This window comes from Castor canadensis, chromosome 1 (assembly GCF_047511655.1).
Source record: "Castor canadensis chromosome 1, mCasCan1.hap1v2, whole genome shotgun sequence".
NCBI lineage: Eukaryota > Metazoa > Chordata > Mammalia > Rodentia > Castoridae > Castor > Castor canadensis.
In genome coordinates, this window is record NC_133386.1 from 148,733,298 (window position 1) to 148,754,347 (window position 21,050).

A 21,050-nucleotide genomic window follows, 5' to 3' on the forward strand; every position below is an offset into this window, starting at 1 on the left:
GATCTTGGCTTCCAATATTATTCACTACTCAAAGGAGTCAAAGCTCCCTGAAGAAAAGGTTGATTTCAGGTTGAGGCTGGAAAGGAATAAGATGAACCTCATCACTTTGTTATAACAGAAAATTTTAAAGTGCTTAAAAAAAATAAAAAGATAAGGCCTTATCAAAAAAGAAAAATAGGATTACAGCTTGAGAAGTACCCACTGGTCAGATATAGAACAACATGTGCATGAATATGATGAAAACTATTAATGAATTATATGCTACTGAAGAAAAGAAAAAAATAAAAACTGGAATCCATGAGCCCATGGTTCAAGATGAGAAAGAATAGCTCTTGCTTACAGTAAACTGTCAACTGCTTACTGGTTAAAGGTACAGTGTGTGTGGAATTGGAAAACAATCATTTTGTAACCATCACAATCAGCATTGACAGAGGCAAGAATCATCAGTAAACACTCAATCTAGGAAACCATGGATAATGAGTAGCAGGATATTTGCATAGTCTTAAAATATCTTCTTGCAGACTGCTTATTAGTTGCAAATGAATAAATGTCAACTACACAGTAGAGAAATCCAGTAGTTGACCAAATTATCAAAATTAACATCAGTGAGGGGTGGTTAAACATTGTGCACTTCCAGACATGTACCCTTAGGAGGAATATCCTAAGGTGAATTCTATTCCTATTTCCATTCCCCATTCCATTCCACTCTGTTCCATTCTATATGTCTAGTAAAATCGCTATGCAGCCCAGGCTGGCTTCAAGCTCTCAATTCTCCTGTCTGAGCTTCCCAAGTACTAGGATTACAGTCATGCATCACCATGCACAGCTTCACCTAGATAATATTTTAACTGTAAATGCATAACTTGAATCTAATGATAGACATCAGAAACTGGAAAACAAGAACCATACTATTAAGAAGGGATGGAGAGAGTTGTGTTATTAAAAAATGTCAAAGTCATAGGCAAAGAAAGGCTGAGGGACAATTCCAGATGAAAAAGAGAAGAAAGGGAGATTATTATGAAATATAATCAATATATGTGATATGTGCTAGATCTTCCATGGAAGAAAACTGTGGAAGGCATGATGAAGAACATTATTACAGGGGACCAGGCACAGTGGCTAGTGCCTATAATCCTAGCTACTGGGGAGGCAGAGATTTAGATGGTGGTTTGAGGCCAGCCCAGGCAAAAAGTTCCCATTTTAACCAATGACTGGGAGTGTTGGCACATGCCTGTCATTCTTGCCACACAGAGAAGCACAAATAAGAGGATCACAGTTCAGGCCCTCAGGCATAAGATGAGAGCCTATCTTAAAAATAACCAACAGAAAAAGGACTTGTAGAATGGCTCAAGTGGTAGAGTGCGTGCCTAGCAAGCATAAAACCCTGAGTTTAACTCCCAGTACTGAAAAGAAAAAAAAAATGGGAAAAAAACCCATTCCCAAAATGGGAAAACATTCTTAGTCTGGGTGTGGTGATGCGTGACTACAGTCCCAACTACTCAGGAAGCTGAGCCAAGAGAATCTCTTAAGCCCAGGTAGCCAAGGCCTGCCTAGGCAACATAGCAAGACCAAAAAACCCCCAAAATTTAAAAAAGCAAAAACAATAAACATTTAGTCAAATGACAAAACCAGAATATGGATGGTAAAGTATTTTATCAATGCTAACTTTTCTGAGATTGGTAACTATATATACTGTTTGTGCTTGTGTGAAACACACATTTAATAATTTAGGGTCAAAGGATATGATACATAAAACTTTCTCTCAAATAGTTCAGAAAAAAATCGTATGTGTGCACCTGTGTATGTGCGAGGAGGAGGAGAAGGAGAGAGAAGAGGAAGAGAAGCAGGCAACAGAATACACTGCAGTTTGAACAAAAGCACATATGGCAGAAAGATTCCTAAATGTTGTCCCTGTGATTACCTTTTGGCTAGACAAAGTTTGTACCTGGAGATTGATCTCTGCCTCATAGAAGGTGAGGCATGAGCAGTAATGTCGATCTGAGTCAATATCTGTTAGGACCACCACAAAGAACGTTGGCTGCTTCCTCTCTCTGGACAGTTGCCATCCACCAGGCTGACAAAACTAAATGGGATAGAAAAAAATGTCACATTTTAAAAGTAAAATTAAAATTTATTATTCTTTAATATCTGACAAATGTCAAATATTTATCTTTAAAACCGTGTATCTCATGTGGTATATCATTCAGCCAACATTAACAAAAGAATTCATGAACAGATTTATAATTTATAATGTAAATTCACCAATGTCCATATTTATTTTATGAAGACAGCCAAGGTTTTGTCTAAATTCCACTCTGAGATGCAATTTCTGAGACCTACACTGGCAGATGTAGGACCAGCAGCAAAGTGACGAACTATCCCGACTGTGAGAAAAAGTTGGAGGTACGGTGCAAAATATGTATCTCTGCCAGAAAACTGAATTATTTTAAAACTTCCCCATGAATCTAAGGAGGCTTCAATTCAGCACAATAAAAGAACTATCTCGTTCACCAAGAGAGATCACATTCTGGGTATTAAAGCATATTTTAAATTTAAAAGAAGAGAAATTATACAATGCCTACCCTCAGACCACAAGGAATTAAACTAGAAATCAGTAACAGAAAGATAGCTACAAAATTCTCAAATACTTAAAGGTTAAGCAACATACTTCTAAGTAACATATAAGTTTAAAAAATGAGATCTCAAGAGAAAGGTTTTTAATTAACTAAATGAAAATGAAAATTATCAAAATCTGTAGAAGACAGCAAAAGCAGTGCTTGAAGAGAAATTTATATAACTGAATACACATATTACAATGAAAAAAGATATAAAATCAGTAATTTAAGCACTGACTTTAGGAAACGAAAACAAATGCAAATTAAATTCAAAGTAAACATAATTGATAATAAATGGGTAGAGATGAATGATAAGGAAAATAGGAAATTAATAAAAACAAATGCTATTTTTTAAGAGAGTAACACTATCAATAAACCTCTAACCAAGCCAACTAAAGGGGAAAAAAAGAGAGAACCCGAATTACTGATACCAGAAATGAAGGATCCCATGGTCACAGCCAAAAAAGAAAACCATAGACCAAATAGCTCTCATGATCTTAAGAGTAAAAATCTAATAAAAAATTTAGCAAATTGAATTCAGCAAGATATAAAAAGAATGCCACAACCAAGTGGAGCTCATCCCAGGTATGCAAGACTGGTAAAACTTTCAAAGATCAAAGCAATTCATAGTATCAAGAGGCTAAAGAATTAATAATCACATGATCATATCAACAGATGCAGAAAAAGTATTATACAAAATCCAACATCTACTCATAATGAAAAAACAAAACCTTAGTAAAGTAGTGGGGAACTTCCTCAACTTCATAAAGCGTATCTACAAAATACCTACAGTTAAAATCATACTTGATAAAGAATAAAGCAAAGATATTCTCTCTCACCACTCCACAATATTGTATTGGAAATCCTAGCTAATTTTTAGTAATATGAAAAAGAAAGAAAAAGGTATACGTAAGGCCCAGCATGGTGGATCACTTCTATAGTCCCAGCTACTAGAAGGGGGACATCAGAAGAATCAGAGTTCAAGGCCCTCCCTGGCAAAAAAGTTAACAAGACCCTATCTCAAAGAACATGCCAGCCACGGTGGTACATACCTGTAATCCCAGCTACATGGGAGCCATAGGTAGGAAGATCATGGTCCAAGCCAGCCCTGAGCAAAAGCAAGACCCTGTTTGAAAAGTAACTAAAAGCAAAAAGGCCTGAGGGCACGGATCAAGAGGTAGACTGCCACTATCTAATTTTAAGACTTAGTTATAAAACTACAGTAATTGAGACAGTTGTGAAAAAGGCAGGGAAATACATGAATGACAAGACTAGAGAGCTCAGACATGGACCCACATAAATACAGTCAACTTATCTTGGGCAAAGGAGCAAAAGAAATATAGTGAAAAAAAGATGTTTTCAACAAATGATGCTGGAACAACTAGACATTCACACACACACACACATACACACATACACATACACACACCCCACAACCCCCAAAACAAACATATAAACAACAACAACAAAACAAAGAATCTATACACGGAGTACACTCTTCACAAAATTTAACTCAAATGCATCATATACCCAAACATAAAACTCAAAAATATAAGAAGATAATATAGGAGAAAGCTCTTAGATGATCTTGGGTTTGGTGATAGCATTTTAGATACAGCATGAAAGCAAGATCCATAAAACAACTAAGTGATAAGCTGTACTTCATTTAAGTTTTAAACTTCTACTGTGAAAGAATGTCAAGAGAATAAGACGACAAGTCAGATTGGGAAAAATATTCGCAAAAGGTTTATCTGAAAAAGAACTGTTATCTAAATTACACAAAGATGTTAAAACCCGTCAATAAGAAACAAACAACCTGGTTTAAAAATGGGCAACAACCCTTTAACAGGTATCTCAGGAAAGAAGATTTATAGATAGAAAATAAACATATGAAAAGGGACATGCACATTAAAATGAGGGATTAGGGATAGAGCTCAGTAGTACAGTGCTTGCTTGCCTAGTTTGTGTGATGCCCTGGGTTCATCTGGGCACTGCAAAACAAAACAAAACAAAACAAAACAAGAAAACAAACCCAAGGAGACACCACTGTATAATAGAATGGCAAAAATCCAGAACACTAACAATACTAATAGAGCAATAAAAATATTCATTCATTGCTGGTGGGAATGCAAAAGCCACTTTGGAAGACAATTTGGCAATTTGCTAAAAAATTAAGCACTCTTACCACAATATCCAGCAATCCCTGCTCCTTGGTATTTACCTAAATGAGTTTATAAAAGGATCTGTACAAAATTCTGGACAGAGATGTTTACATTACTCATAACTGTCAAATAATGAAGGCAATCAAGATGTTCTTCACTAGGCGAGTGAATAAAGAAATGTACATCAGATTATGGACTTAGCACTAAACAGAAATAAGCTATTAAGAGAAGACATGGAAGAAATGTCAGTGAGCATTACTAAGTAAAATAAGCCAGCCTTGAAAGGTTACATACTGTATAATTTCATCTATATGACATTTTGGAAGAGACAAAACTAAGAAGGTAGTAAAAAAAAAAAAAATCAGTAGTTGCCAGGGGGTGGGAAGGATGGTAGAGGGATTAATAGATGGAACTCAGGATTTTGAGAGCAGTGAAACTACTATAATGGTGGAGATATTGCTACATACTTGTCAAAATCCACAGAATATCCACAGAGTGAGTGATGCTTCAACGTAGGTTTGATGGTTACAACCACTCAGGTGCAGGAAAATGAGAGCACAAATTGTTGCCTCTATCACCGGTCTCGGGGCAGGGGATGTATGGGAACTCCCTGAACTTTCTGCTCAATTTTGCTATGAATTCAAAACTGCTCTTAAAAATAGTCTATTTTTTTTTAATCTGGAGGAAAAAGGATATCTTGATGAGCAGTGTTGCTCATGAGAGATGGAGGAGATACAGGAATGAGTTTACCAATATAGCAGCCCTCCATGCTAGATTAGCTTCTTTTTCTCATCATGCTTAATAAGTATGTAATCTTGAGCAATTTGCTTAACCTCTTATTGTCTCAGTTTCCTCATCTATAAAGGAATAGGTTAATATCTACCTGGTAGTACTCTTGGGAAGGAATGTAAGTTAACAAATGCAAAGTGCCCAGAATAGCCTCTGGCACACAGTTGAGTGTATAAAGTAGTAGTTATTATGATTACTATCCACGTTCTACTCACCCTAGTTTCTGTCACTATCTCTTTGACACTTTCCTTTTTTGTATACATCTTCCTTTCACTAATTCATTGCCTCCTTGTCTCAGTTTAGAAACATCAGGAAAGTAAGATCTAGATGATATCTTTACATTTAGAATCAAGTTCATAGTTTCTACAGAATGCAAAATTCTACCAGATGAATTTCCTTAAGTAGACATCATGAAGAATACATGAAGAAAACGCATGAATGGCTTAAATTAAAACATTTTGACTACACTTTTATTTTGAAAAGTGGTAATTCATTTAACAAATATTTGCGAGTACTTAAATGTCATCTATTTTTTAAAATGTTCTCTGAAACTTCCCAGTTTTTCTAGCTCCTCCAAACCAAAGAATTGGGTGGCACCTCTCCTGTGTTTCAAAGTCATTTTAATATGATTTATTATATATACTAACAATAATAACCTTTCCTCTTCTACACGTCCCTAGAACTTCTTTTCTTACATATTCTCTAATCTGGTATGGAAAAGCTGACATCATCATCTTTATCTTTATGTATGTATTTCTGTCCTTTATACTAAATTCCATGACATTGTATATCAGGCTTACTTGTGAACACTAAACCATTTTCATTCTAAAACACAAAATATGATAAAGAGAATCATAGGAATCTATGAGGTCAAAACAAACATAGCACTACTGAATCTGGTTGTTTCTTTCACTTTTTTCTCATTTACATTTGTGGTGCAAAAGCAACAGTGGGTAAGGCTGCTAGTGTCTTACCAGGAATCAAAACAGTGGCATCAAGCTGGACTACTAGTTATTATAGTCTACATATTTGCAATTTTTAAAAAATTTAGTTTCACTTAAGAAGGCCCTTGATAAATTAATAAACATTTAAATTTCATTATAACTCAATCCTTAACCACAACTTCTTAAATCCTTCAAATAGTACATATAAATCACTTTTACTACTATGTGTGGAAATTGGATAGCTTTCTAAAGAAAAACACTTGTTTAAGTTGTAAATTGAACTAGATATTTATTTTATTTTTGTTTGTTTTTATATTTTGACAGTACTAGAGTTTGAATTCAGGATTTTGTGATTGCTAGGCAGGCACTCTACCACTTAAGCCATGCTTCCAGCCCTTTCTTGCTTTATTTATTGGATAGGGTCTTGTATTATGTTGGAGGCTAGCCTGGAACTGCCATCCTCCTTACCTACAGTCTCCCACATAGCTGGGATTACAGGTGTAGTCCTATCCTAGTATGACACTACCATACTAGGCTTGTTGGTTGAGATAGGGTCTCATTAAATTTTTTGCCTTGGGTGGCCTTGAACCTTGATCCTTCTGATCTCTGCCTCCTGAATAGCTGGATTATATGCCTGGACCATTGCATCCAGCATACTTTTGGTTTTTGGGACAAGGTCTCACTATGTAGCCCAGGCTAGACTGGAACTTGGAATCCTCCTGCTTCCATCTCTCAAGTGTTAAGATTACAAGTGAATACTACCATGCCTGGCTTAGATCAGGTTTTTTTTTTTTAAAGGAATACCATTTTTTACTTGAAAGAATAACTGACAAGATATGCTATACATATATGTATTTTGCAGACTTTTTCTCAAAATAAATCAAGAGGGCCTATAACTTCAATATAAAGATTTATAACCAATATCTGATACAAATAGCAATTATGTGTTATAAGTGATAAAATCTGGGCTTTGAAGTATCATCACGAGCCTGATAACTGCAATACTTTCAGACTCTTCTGATAAATGTGACAATAATATTAACGAATACAATATTTTAAGTACTATATAATGGCATGCATCTAAAAGATCTGCACAACTCCCTGAACTGATATTTGCCAAATAACAATGCATAATATAAAAACTGTGCATAGATACAAGATCCATCCAAACCAGGTTCTAGTGTAACAAAATATGCAGGTTCCATATTGCAACTAACCTTTAAGAAACCACTATTTGTTAAATTGGCATACTATTCAAAGAAGAGTATCCTTAACTGTTTGAAAGGCTATTAAATATTCTTTCCTTTACTGATTACCTATTCATGAGACCTGATTTTCTTCATATACTTTAACAAAAAACAAAAAACAAGCAAACAAACAAACAAACAAACAAAAACCTCACAGGAGCAGAGGTAGGTATGAGAATCCAGATATCTTCTATTAAACTAAATATCAAAGATATTTATAAAGTGAGGCACCAGTGGCACACCTGTAATCCTAGGTACTCAGAAGGCAGAGATCAGAAGATTGTGGTCTGAAGCCAGCCCAGGCAAAGAGTTAGAGGCTCTATCTCAAAAATACCCAACACAAAAAACAGGGTTGGTGGAGTGACTCAAGTGGTAGAGTGTCTGCCCAGCAAGCATGAAGCCCTGAGTTCAAACCCCAGTGTGCCACCCTCCCCCCAAAAATTTACAAACTATAAACAGGATCTCTTTTTTCCTATTTTCTTTTGGAAAATATATTTTCATAAAAACATATTTTGTATTAACATGCAATCACATTTAAGTGGATATTTTTAAATTTTCCATTGTAATTTCTAATATGCAAATAAGTAGATTAACCCATATAAACAAAGCTCTTTTATAGTCTCTAATAACCTTCGAGAAAATAAAGATTACAGAGACTGAAAAGCATGAGAACTGTTACAGTAGTGTGAGAATGGATGCTAACATGTAACTAACCTTAGCTTAAACTACTTGAGTAGCAGAAAGGAACAGTCATGGTAGAACCAGGGAATTAATCAGGTTTGTAACAAACTCAGAAGTGTCTTTCAAAATACTGTTACTTTCTTCCAACAGACTACTTTCCTAAATTAGATATATTATTTTCTTTTTTTTTTTTTTTGTATATTATTTGCTAAAATGAGTCTCAGAATCAGGAAGGGATCTGAGCTTGGGTTATAAAATAATAAAATTATACAGCTAACATCACAAGTTCTATCACCATGTATGCAACAAACTGCTTCTTTGATACAGAGTGAATCAGTTCTGTGACTTAATAATAAATAATCACATTCTCATAGAGCTCTGTCATTCCTCATCATTGGTTGATTACTGGGTTTGGTAAATGGTACTAAGATAGCTGTTCACTAGAGAATGATGACTGTGTTAATTTCACAAAACTTTAAATGAAACTACAGGTTTTCAAGAAGGAAAAACTAAATTAATTTTAGTTCTAATTCTATAAAATATATCTGACTTCTCAAATTAAAGTTACCTGCCAGAGAGAAGAGTTCACAAATAATAAAGTAACATTTTATAAGGAAATAGACATACTAATTAGATAAGCAACTAGAAAAAGAAACTTTTCCTGTGCCCATTTTTCTCAATGATTGCACAGACACAGAATATCAGAAAAATTTAACAGAACAACAGTGTCCATAGCATTATTATGCTTAAATTGAATGACGTCACAGAGTGACATAGTATAGAAGGTTCTTTGGATAACAGTCAATTGCCCTTAGTATTTATGAAGACCTTCATTCACATCCATACATTCCTAGATTACTGACCCATGTTTTATCATGATAAAACTAAAAAATTAAATGTGTCCCTTCAAAAAGCTTACAATTACTTTTTCTAATAGAAACAACAAACATAATATCCAGAAGAAGAATATAAGAGTTTAGGTAGTAAGAACTCTTACTTAAATAGCATCATTTCCCTTAGTTTACATTATAACAGGATTTCTGTGATGAAAAGGTATAATCTTAAAACTTTTGGGAAATTACAGGGATCATTGTTCAGATTCAGTAAAGTACTTCTTCATAATTCAACTTAATGTGACCACAACTTAAGTGTAATGAAAATTCATGGTTGGTTTGGTTTGGGATTTTTTACTAAATTTTTCACAAAAGGGTTGTTGAAAGTTACCGAGACAAGTGGTTAGATCCCTTAGTTCACATACAAAATGACAACTATAAAAAGGAATTATTTTGTGGTGTGCATTTAAAAATATCATTAATACTTTATAGGAAAAACTGAATTCTGTATTCTCAAAATATATTAATACACAAATATTCACAAAATAAACTATTCATACAATTAAGTTTATAAAAATGTTTTTTTCAAAGTATGTAAAGAAACAGCTCTAACTTGAAGTTGAAAATATCTACTTTTCAAATTCACTGTATCATAGGTTCAATAATAATGGAATTGGAGTACTAGGATATGACCCAAGTTTCTAATGCGAGGTACTCCTCATGAGATTTGATTTGAAAAGTAATAATGCTATCTGGTTCTGTAATTTAAATTCTTAATTAAAAGCATGCTGAAAAAGTAATAAACAATGAAGGAGTAGACACTACAATTCTTGAGTCACATTTCTGACAGGAATGCAAGAGAATGTTTACACAGCTGGAAACAGAGTAGTCACAAGAAGACAGTAAGCAGAATGATACACATTAAACAAACAGGATAAATTCAGGATTTTGTTATCCCTTGTGTCTTTACTGACAAACAGGAAAAAAATGCTATCACAGGTGCAAAACTTAAAATGTTTAGAACTGAATATCATAACTGATGGACTGACATTGGTGACCTCCTTTCATCAAGCCACTGAGAAAACACATATACCTGGAATGACATTATCAATGAACATACCACATAAGCTGAGAAATAATACTGTTTTCATACATATATCAGTAGATATGCAGCAGCTCGTGTTTTTGATGACTCCCGTTTACCTTGACTGCATCATTTCATATAAATCATACACCCATAAAAATGTTGCAACATATCTGGGAATAGCCAAGAGGAGGATTCCTTTTCAGGATGTGGTATGTCTTTGTTCATACTCAATTTTCTTTAAGACCTTGGTACAGCTTGGCAAACAGTATTTCAAGATTGTAGGGTTTAGAACTGCTAAGTGTTAAGACTTCACACGTTAATGTATTACACACACCAATTTTGTTTACATGCTTGTTTATTAAGTTGCTCACATGTATGAGGTAGATCATTTACAAACAATCCACTACCCCCAAACAAGGGGGCAATTACAAAAAGACTTCATATTTGTAAAGCATTTTTTATACAATCAGAACCCAAAAGACTCATTTTACAAACAATGAAACTCAGGCTATAAAATGTTAAGGTCACATAGCTAGTTTATTACATCAATAGGACTAGAATCCAAGTCTGTATCTTCAACAACTGTGACCTTTCAATCACCTTATGGGTATTTTTTTTGTTTTATTATAAATTTGTATTATCATATTGTTGTTGTACTGGAGGTACATTGTGACATCTACAAAAATTCTTACAATATATCATAGTTGAATCCACCCTCCTCTGTCATTCTCCTTTATCTCCTCACCCCATTCCTGATAGTTTCAACAGGTCTCATTTTTTCCATTTTCGTACATAGGTATATATTTCCACTATATTCACCCTCTTACCCCTTTTCCTTATAGCCCCCCGACCCTGGTACCAAACCCCAGACAGCACCTGTTTTGCCTTCCTGTTCTCTGTTTTTGAAAAAAGATTATTTTTGTTTAAGATAGCTACATAGGGAGTTTCACTGTGACCTTATAACCCTAACCCGAATTGGTTCATTCCCTCTACTTTTCTCCTTTCTACCTTAATCCCCTTCTTATGGTGATTTCAACAGGTTTAAAAATTCTATATTCTTTTTTTTTTTGGTGGTACTGGGGTTTGAAATCAGGGCCTTGCACTTGCTAGGCAGGTGCCCTTACTGCTTGAGCCAATCCACCATTCCTATATTCATCCTTGTATAGGAAGTACATCAGCAATATTCACCTTCGTAACTTCCTTCTTTTACCCTCACAGGTATTATTTTGTAAGTAGGTAAACTGATGGCAGAAAAATTTAAATAAAATGAAAATGAAGTACACTTTGTAACATGCCACATTTCCTTACAAACATTTATCTTTGGAGGTGTGCAAACATATGAATATTTTTATATAAAAGACATGTCATATATATAGTTACGAAAAAGGAGTTTTTTTTTCACTTTCTGCAACATGTAAATTTTCCCATGTAGTTTTTTTCTTTTGTGTGTATGTGTATGTGTGTGTGTGTTTTAAGACAGGGGCTCACTATTTATCCTGGGCTAGTTTCAGACTCATGATCTTCCTAACTCAGCTTCCCAAGTACTGGGATTATAAGGGTGAGCCACCATCCCTGAAAACAATGTTTTTAATGACTATAATACCATCACAGATATACATAAAGTGCCATAATTCAGCCAATTCCCTACTGTTGGTTGTCTAGAGTATTTACTGTTTTTTCTAACGAATGCTAAAACAAGCATAGCATTCTATAAATCTTTATAGACATGTCCAAATATTGTCTTAGGAAAATATAACTGGTTTTTTAGAGTATGTACAAGTTGAGCACAAAAATGTTTAATTACCCTTCAATTCCTTTTCAAAGGCTAGGCAACCCCAAGAGTATTTTGAGTTGCTGACAGATTTCTAAAGAGGATTAAAAAAAAATTTAACAAAAAACAACTGTTATTATGAACTATATTGGGACAAAAGAAGAACTGATTTTTTAAAATAAACTAACAAAAACTTTAGGAGACTGAACTCTGGGCCAATGAAGGCCAGGGAAATATCAGCTGTGTGCTTTATCCTAATATATGTATTTTTACATATATTAGGATAAAGAAAAAATATATAGTAGGCATAAGAATTTCAAGAGAAGCCAACTTTGAGTCCAGAAATTCTCAACTATTTTGTTCTAAGATAACGGGTGCCATATATATGCCCAATTTTGATGGGGAATTTTGGTGAAGCATACTTAAGGGACTATTTGCTTAAAATAAAGCTTAATTTAAATTGCTCGTCTAAACACTTATACTCAAATTTTTATTACTGAATAAATTACACCCATTGCACTGTTCTCATTATAACTTTTATTATGCATAAGATAATATGATTATTTGCCTAGAATATCCACACAAATTGATCAAACACAGCTTGATACAGTAAGATTTTGTTTTATTTAGGTAGGCACATAAAATAACATATAAAATCAAGCTTTCTTTGATAACAGCAATAAGCATTAGACAAAAAGATTCTATCAATAATCTTAATAAGTTCTTTAAAAGATAGGCTAAGCCAGCCTAACCTCTCAAGCTTTGAATAGTTTCATGCATTAGTCTCATGAACGGTACTACACATAAGGTTTTAAATACAAAAGTTTCAAGAGGCAACTCCAGAGAGAAAAAAAATGAACATTTGAAATAGCTTCTAAGATTCAAACATTGAAAACTACCAAAACAAAATAAAAACCTGACAGATAATTACAAATTTAAAATAATTCCAAGCTGAAGAAAACAAAAGACAAGTTATTAACAATTTCTAGTTAAGCATGGCAGATAAAACAAATGCTTTTTCTCCAAGACCTCCTGAAAATAACCTAAAACTACAATTAAAAAAATAAACAGCAGATAAATGAAAATGGAGATAAAAGCAGGTTTAAAATATTAAGATTTTGGAAGCTAGAAATTCCAAATATTTAGGAATAAGGAATAAAAAATGAAGTATATTATATGCATGTATGTAAATATAACAGTGAAAGCTCTTTGTACACTAATAAAATTTATTTAACTTAGTTTTGAGGGCAGGGGATATAGTTCAGTGGTAAAGTACTTACATAGGTTAATCTATCTTATACAGTTTCTAAGGTAGAGATTTACTAAAAATATAGTTACTAAAGCCAAAATTTCATAAACAGCTTCTAAGAAACAATGAATCACATCAAGCCTTTATATATTTTATGAGAAAATTAAGAGGAAAGACATTTTTAAATCACTTAAGACCAAGAAAATTGCTCACTTCTTGAAGCTAGAGTCAGAAACACTCACGCATAGATGACTCAGAAAATAATTATAAATAATACTTTAAAAAAATGAAGTTAACAATGGTTGTAAGAATTCCTTGGGTTTTGAGAATTTAAATTTTGGTGTTTAAATAGAGGAAACAAGGTGAGTTCTACTATGATTTTTCTTCCTTTCTGTAAATTTTAAACATTGGAATTTTACTAATTTCCTGGATAACACATAAAATGAATGCTATCACTTGGGGCTTTTCCACTCATAATTATATTACCATGTTCTCAAATAAACAAAAAGGTCATTGCTGTCAACTGACTCTTTCAACAGGACTATACATAATGTAGTCTGAGCAACTGTGACCACACTGTGACTTGAGGTCAATAACAATAATGCACTGGTAGAGTGGCTCAAGTGGTAGAGCACTGCCTAGCAAGTATGAAGTCCAGAGATCAAACCCTAATACTTCAAAAATCATCATCATCATCATCATGCCTTCTTAATAGAATTGTTCTACATATGAAAGTGCTTAGCACAGTGCCTAGCAAAAAGTAAGTGTTCAATAAAGGCTACCTTAAAAGAAATGAAGTAGCCGTTTATGTACACTGAATTATGTGTTTCCTATATTTGTCACAAAACTGAATATTATTTAAAATATTTTAACTTTTAAATTACTAAAATCACTAAATCTTATGAAAGTGAATTAAGGGAGGTTAATTTCTTTAACAAATGGCTTTCAAAGAAACAAGAAACTATAGATTAAGAAGTAAAGAGACCTCTCAACCAAATGTATATGTAGTCCTTCTTTGGATGATAACTCAAACAAGTCAACTATGAAAAGGCAGTAAAACAGCCATATACACACATATGCACACAAATAGGATTATATAAGGATTATAAATGCTTGGTGATATTAGAGAACTATTATTCTAGGCATGATAATGACACTAGGTTGTTTGTAAAGAGGTGTCTCATCTTTTAGAAATGCATACTGAAGCTGGGCGTGGTGGTGCATGTTCATAATCCCAGTGCTCAGGAGGTGGAGACATGAGGATTTCAAGACCAGCCTCAGCTACATAGAAAGACTGTCTCAAAACTAAAGAATCACATACACAAGGAAATATACACTGAAATGTTTATGAGTGAAATGATATTAAGTTGAATTACATGGACTTTTCATTTTGTAGGTCAAATGGTTGGATATAGACAACTTTACATGGTTAAATTAATACAGTATCTGTGGTTTGTTTCACAATAATCAAGTTGGGAGGGTTTGAGGCCAATGAGTGCATAGTTGCTATAGAAGAAAACAAAGGGACTCATAATTAATGATTATTATGGTTGAATATACTTGATAATTCATTGTTCCCTATTTTGATGTCTGATTTTTCTGTTTTTAATGAAAAAAATGGAGGAGAAAACCCTCCCTTATATAATTGTACCTCATGTCCCATGATGCATAGTAAATATAAAAAAAAAAGAGGTTGAAAGACTTCTAAATTGATGTAATTTTTAAAAAGGCCTATCTATACAAAATGATAACTTCATAAAACTATCACTAACTGACAATGGTAACAACCTAGCAAGGGACTAAATATGAAACAAGCCAGGCACAGTGGTACAAGCTTGTAATCCTAGCACTCAGGAGTCAGAGGCAGGAGGATCTCGAGTTTGAGGTCTGAAACCCTGCTTCCAAAAAACTAAACCAAACCAAACAAAAACCCACTTCTATTGGTAAAAGGAGGATAAAATAGAAAATCAAAAATTAAAACCAAAAATGATCATCCAAATTCATAAAACTGTCATGTCAATTATGAATGACTTCATTCTGAAGTTTACTATCTCAAAGTTTGTGGTAGCTATGTATTATTCCTTATGTTCTGATCTCTTTTTGCCTACTATCAATCAGTATTTTATATGGCTACACTTAGGCTGATTAAAAAAACATTATCACTGAATTCCATTACCAATCTGTTTATTAAGTATAGATACAGGTGTAGACTAGATACAGAATTTAAAGAAAGTTTTGATATGTACATTAAGCTCTTGAGCCTTTTTATATTACATATGCACAATGTTAAACACAGGTTTACCCATCTGAAAAAAGGTTTCTTGCCTATAGCCAGGCAAAGGTGTATGGATGCGTGTGTGTGTGTGTGTGTGTGTGTGTGTGTGTAGAAAGAGAGAAAGAACACAAGTTGCTAAATATATAATAATGTTCATAATAATTAATTCCATTCTTGATATCTCTGGAAGGGTTTATAAACATAATAGTTTAAAGCCAAGTGTGTGTGGTACATGCCTGTGATCCCATCCATTATGGGGGCTGAGGCAGGAGGATCAAAAGTTCAAGGACAGCCTGGGCTACCTGTATTGAAACTCTGTCTCAAGAAAACAAAACAAAAAAGACATTATAGTTTAAAAGTGACAGAAAAATAGATCTGTGGTCGTAGCTCAGTGGTTGTATACTTGCCTAGCATGTATAAGGCCCTGGGCTTCATATCCAGCACTATTTTAAAAAAGTTACAGAAAACTACATCAATAATATTAATAACATATTAATATTAGAGAGAACTTATCCATCCATTTATTAATTAATTGATTGATGGGGGGCTGGGGATTGAAACTAAGATCCTGTGCATGCTGGTTAAGTGCTCTACTACTGAGCCATGCCTGGCCAGTAGAAAGAACCTTATAATAATGAAAACTGCCAAACAATGAAATTCACTGTCTCCTAGAGAATGACAACCCCTTGCTGTACATATAAAAATGGAAGCTACACAGAAACTTATCAGATTTATTGAAAAAGAGTTCCATGAAGGCTAAATCTGATTATCTCATGGCCTTTGCCATCACATGGATAAGAAGAGAGTTCTGATTTGACCCCTAATTTAGACTATGATTTTGGTAAAGTTACCTAATTTCTCTGAGCCTCAGTTTTTCTTAAACACAAAATACGTCATATTTTACTATCAAGATTAAATGATATTATGCATGTATATGGTAAACATACTGTCTAGAAAAGAGTAAACATTACTGTAGAAACTCTGACAGGTCACACAGGTGGTACTAAAGTATACTAGTAATCAGTACCATCTGCACTACTCCTGCTATTATTATTGTACAAGGGAACAGGAGATAGTTGATGAATGGAACAGAGGAAACCTCTAGCCTGAGACATGATGGGTTGAATAGTAGAGGAAACAGAGGGCCAGTTTTTAGAGAAGATCCACAATATATCTATCAGTATAAGCAATAGGAGTACTAAGGGTGAGCCTGGAGCCCACAGTAACTAATTCAATTAGTTTACTGAACAACCACTATGTGCCAACTTGGGTATTAGGATCTGAAAATAGAATAAGGTGAAACTCTTAGCTGGGTATCCCAACTACTTGGGAGGTGAAGATAGGTGGATTTTGAGTTTTAGCTTAACTATGGAAAAGTTAGCAAGACCCTGTCTCAAAAACAAGATACAAAGAAAAGGGCTGAAGGCATGACTCAAGTGGTAGAGGAGGGGGTTGGGGAAGGGTTTGGAGGGAGAGGACATCCTTGACCTGTAGAAGTTTACTGTCTGGCATTTCTGGTGATTCCAATGCCATATGATTATTATTTAAGCATAAAGTAATTCAAGAAAATATCTGGACTTGAAATATGTACACAGTATATAATAACTATCTGTTCTGTGGACCCAGACAAGCAAGCCAGAAGTGACTACTTCCTTCAGACTACTGGAGCTATAAAGATTGCAAAAGAAATGATATTTCAAACTACAGTGGTACCTGATATAGAAACCACCAAGATATTAAGTACATAAACATGAAAAACACCTGTAACAAAATCATCATTAGCAGCCAAAGATCAAATGAAAATAAGTGTCCAAGTACCAATTCAAGCCAATGCTAAGATTTCAATTGCAAAAATAGACTAAGTTTTACTGTAAATGCTAACAGACTGGAATACACAATACCTATCACTTCAAAACACAGGACACAGTATAACTTGTAATTTGGAAATAAGTCAAAATATACATCTAAAGAAAACCCATGAAATATTATTCAAGCAAGCTCTAAATTTGTTATTTTTAGCTCTCATGAGTTTTATAAAAATGTTTGGTATGAAATGCTAACACTGTTTTTGGTAAGACCTGTTTAAACAAGATGAGTATTATTTACCAAAATTGAAAATAATGTTTTAGCCTGATATGGACAGTTGGCTAACTTTAAATTTTATCATTTATCAGTCACCAGAACATTTACTGCTTGTTTACCTAATGCAGCCTTTCAAGGGACTTGCAGAATATTCACTGGCTGCTAAATATTATTGTTAGAAGCAACAACCAGAGATGGTTATCTGTTTAAGCTGTTTATCTTTGTCCCTTGAAAAAATTATAGTAAATAGAACAAAATGTTCTACTCCAAAGCTCAGTCTAAATGTATCTGGATAATAGCAAAATGGGTGTTTCCTTGGAACTTCAGAGGTAACGGTATTTGAAAAGCAGCCAGGAGGAGAAAATCTTCAATAATTATGCTATCAAAAATAAAACATAAGAAGAAAGACTGACTGCCATACTACAAGAATGTACCTCCAGCTAAGAATCAGGACCCAGAAGAATAGGGATTTTAATAGCAAGGCCAGACCAATACAACAAATAAAAAAATAGCCAAGTAGTCTCCAATCAGATTCACTCATTGGAAAATTTTGGTATGTAAGATAAATAATATAGCTCATACACCTCACATTTACATAACACCTTGTATCATCACAGGGCTTTAGATCAAAGAACAGCTTCTCAGTAAAGATTTTTGCTCATTTACTTAAGTGTAATTTGCTCCTAGGGTGAGGGAGGGGCATCTTTTTAATTCACTATTCATACCTGTATTTACACATTTTGTATAGTCCATATTGCACTACAACTTATTGCAAAATAGCTGATGTTCCAAACAGCTATGATTTATTAAATTTTTATTTATCTAGAACCTAATATATCTCCCTTAAAGTAGCAGCTAGGTAAAACTTTGTTGAATTTCATTCTACTATCTTCTACAATGTCCGTAACAATTCCATGAGCTGGTATAAGTAGATTTATACTGTCTTATAAAGGAGGAAGCTGAATCACAGATTGGTTAAATAATGTGGGCAGACCCAGCCAGATTACTAGGATCTGACTTCTGGGCTCATAATACTTGTTTTGATTATACCTCAGTGCTTAGAAAACTTGACAAGCAGGAACTCATATGTAACTTACAGAATTTGGAATAAAATCAAGCAATCATAAGTTAGCAATACTCTATAAAAAATGTGCTCACTTCAGCAGCACATATTCTAAAATTGGAACGATACAGAGTAGATTAGCATGGCCCTTGTGCAAGGATGACATGCAAATTCGTGAAGCATTCCATATTTTAAAAAAAAACATATTATCTACAGCAGAGTACCATTAAAGGAATACTATTAGATTTGTAAGCGTGATGATTCCTTGCCTATCCTTGACCATTTAGAATTGGTAGGAGTTAAGCAGGGTATATTTATTCTAACATTTACTAATCTTGAATATGACTTCAAATCAGGATGGCATGACAATTAACTACCAACTATTGACTATTCACCAAAAACATGACAAGGACATATAAAATAACAAAACGAGACAGAGCTAAATTCAAAAACAAGATAAGCATTTTCAAGGACCAATAAAAAGAATTTTTTAAATAAAGGAAACCTGGTTAAAGACTCAGGTATACTAATTATAGATAGTAAACAGAAATGACAGAGAACATTACCATACAATCCCTTGTCTCCAAGCAGTGAACTGGTTCAAAAAACTATGCTACAAAAAACAGAGATCAACCTTCACCTATGCCTTTTTAGCAACTGCCTGCTTCAGGAGGTAGAGGTATGTGACATGCCTATTAACCTGTAAGTCAGAAAATGAACCAAAGTTTCAGTGAAACTTAATGTTTCTGTGAAAGGATCTGCCATATCTATAATACAACTGATGATAGAATCACCCAATTCTGAAACAATAAACTCTGGGTTGGATACAAAGGGTTGGGAGAGGGTGACAAAATGAAAGGTAACTGAATACCCAAGAGCTGACAGGGATGAGCAAGGAGGAAGGAAGGGCAGAGAAAACAATAGCAGAAAAATAACTCATACTTTTCGTAAGTCAGTAAATCAATATTTAAAAGCATATATGCATGAGGCCCTGGGACCGACCTATCCTTAGCACTGCAAAAAAAAAAAAAAAAAAGAGAGAGAACTCTAATGCTAAAAATTACAGCCAAAAAAATCAATAATCAGGATTTTAATTTATTAATATGAAATAAATTTTATAGGAATAACAACAAATTTAAAAATATGTTCACAAAGAATGGATGTTTTAAGAGATAAATGTAGGCAAAATTTCAAATTAAAACAAAAGCAAGGGAAGAAATTAACTATGAAGAGAACCCAACAAGGAAATTTGAAAATGAAAAATACAATCATTGAGATAAAAAAATTAATAAAAATTAATAAACTCTATTCTAAATAAAGCTGAAGAGAGAATGCTTTAAGTAGAAGATAATCCTGATAGTCATCAAAAACTCAGCAAAGACAATAAGAGAAAATATTTAACTGAAACCACAGTTAAAAGACATGTAAGATGGATTGGGAGATTCACATACTCAAATGAGTTTGAGAAAAGAGGACTTAAAGAAATGGTGAAGAAACATAATTGCTGGAAATTTTTGAGAACAAAAGAAAAATGAATCTTCAGATTAATAATGAAACTAGACACTTGGAGTCAGTTTTAAGAAATATTTTTTCATGTTTGTTAATTTATAGTTTCCCCATAGTTTTCTCCCCATTCAACATCCTAGCAGTCTTTTAATGTTATAGATTCTTATAAAACTAATGTGAAAAGGTCCAGTTGGGTCAGCTGGTGTCTGGTGGGGGTCAGGGGTAATCTGGATGTAAGAACTAAAAACTGTCAGAAGGAAGTAGAATAAGGAAACCATTAGCAAAGCTCTGGAGAGAGTTCACTTGACACATCGTTCAGTCGATGATCACGTTACATTTTCTTTTTATCACCCTCTTCAATCCAGTTCAAGTAAACTCGGGTAAAAACTCAAATTCAGAATAAGCACCAGCTAGTAATTCACACATATAAAGGGTACAAAAGTTGCCTTCCCTCAACAGTTTACCATTTAGATAGGAGATAAGATAAAAAAAATTGAAAAGTAAATGGTGTAAAAATTTTACTTCTGACAAAAACAGAATAGAAAGGAATATATTTAATTGCTTGCTGGAAACATACTTTTAAAAATATATATAACACTTTTTAAGATACTGGGCATCAGGCAATAAAAGGCAGTGATCTATGAGACTGGGAAATTAATCAGGTGAGCCCAATTATCACCTTAGCTTCCTACACTGACTAAGCTTAAAGGTCACACATTACAGAGACAGATACAAGTCCAATAAAT

At 33.8% G+C, this 21,050-nt stretch overlaps 1 protein-coding gene and 1 non-coding gene across 11 annotated transcripts in view; one reads left to right on the forward strand and one right to left on the reverse strand.

Annotated features, from left to right (window-relative positions):
- Sbf2 (SET binding factor 2) overlaps window positions 1-21,050 on the reverse strand; it is a 406,422-nt gene that overhangs the window by 194,359 nt on the left and 191,013 nt on the right. For 7 of the 10 annotated variants that reach the window (XM_074041190.1, XM_074041172.1, XM_074041182.1 and 4 more), the window contains exon 3: window positions 1,922-2,083. In XM_074041190.1, coding sequence (XP_073897291.1) covers window positions 1,922-2,083 — 162 coding nt within the window. The remainder of the gene's footprint in view (window positions 1-1,921; window positions 2,084-21,050) is intronic. The other 3 variants (XM_074041194.1, XM_074041166.1, XM_074041157.1) reach the window with 1 other exon arrangement.
- Window positions 18,886-18,992, forward strand: LOC141416025 (U6 spliceosomal RNA). The gene has a single exon (XR_012440957.1). It is a non-coding gene; the product is annotated as a U6 spliceosomal RNA (small nuclear RNA).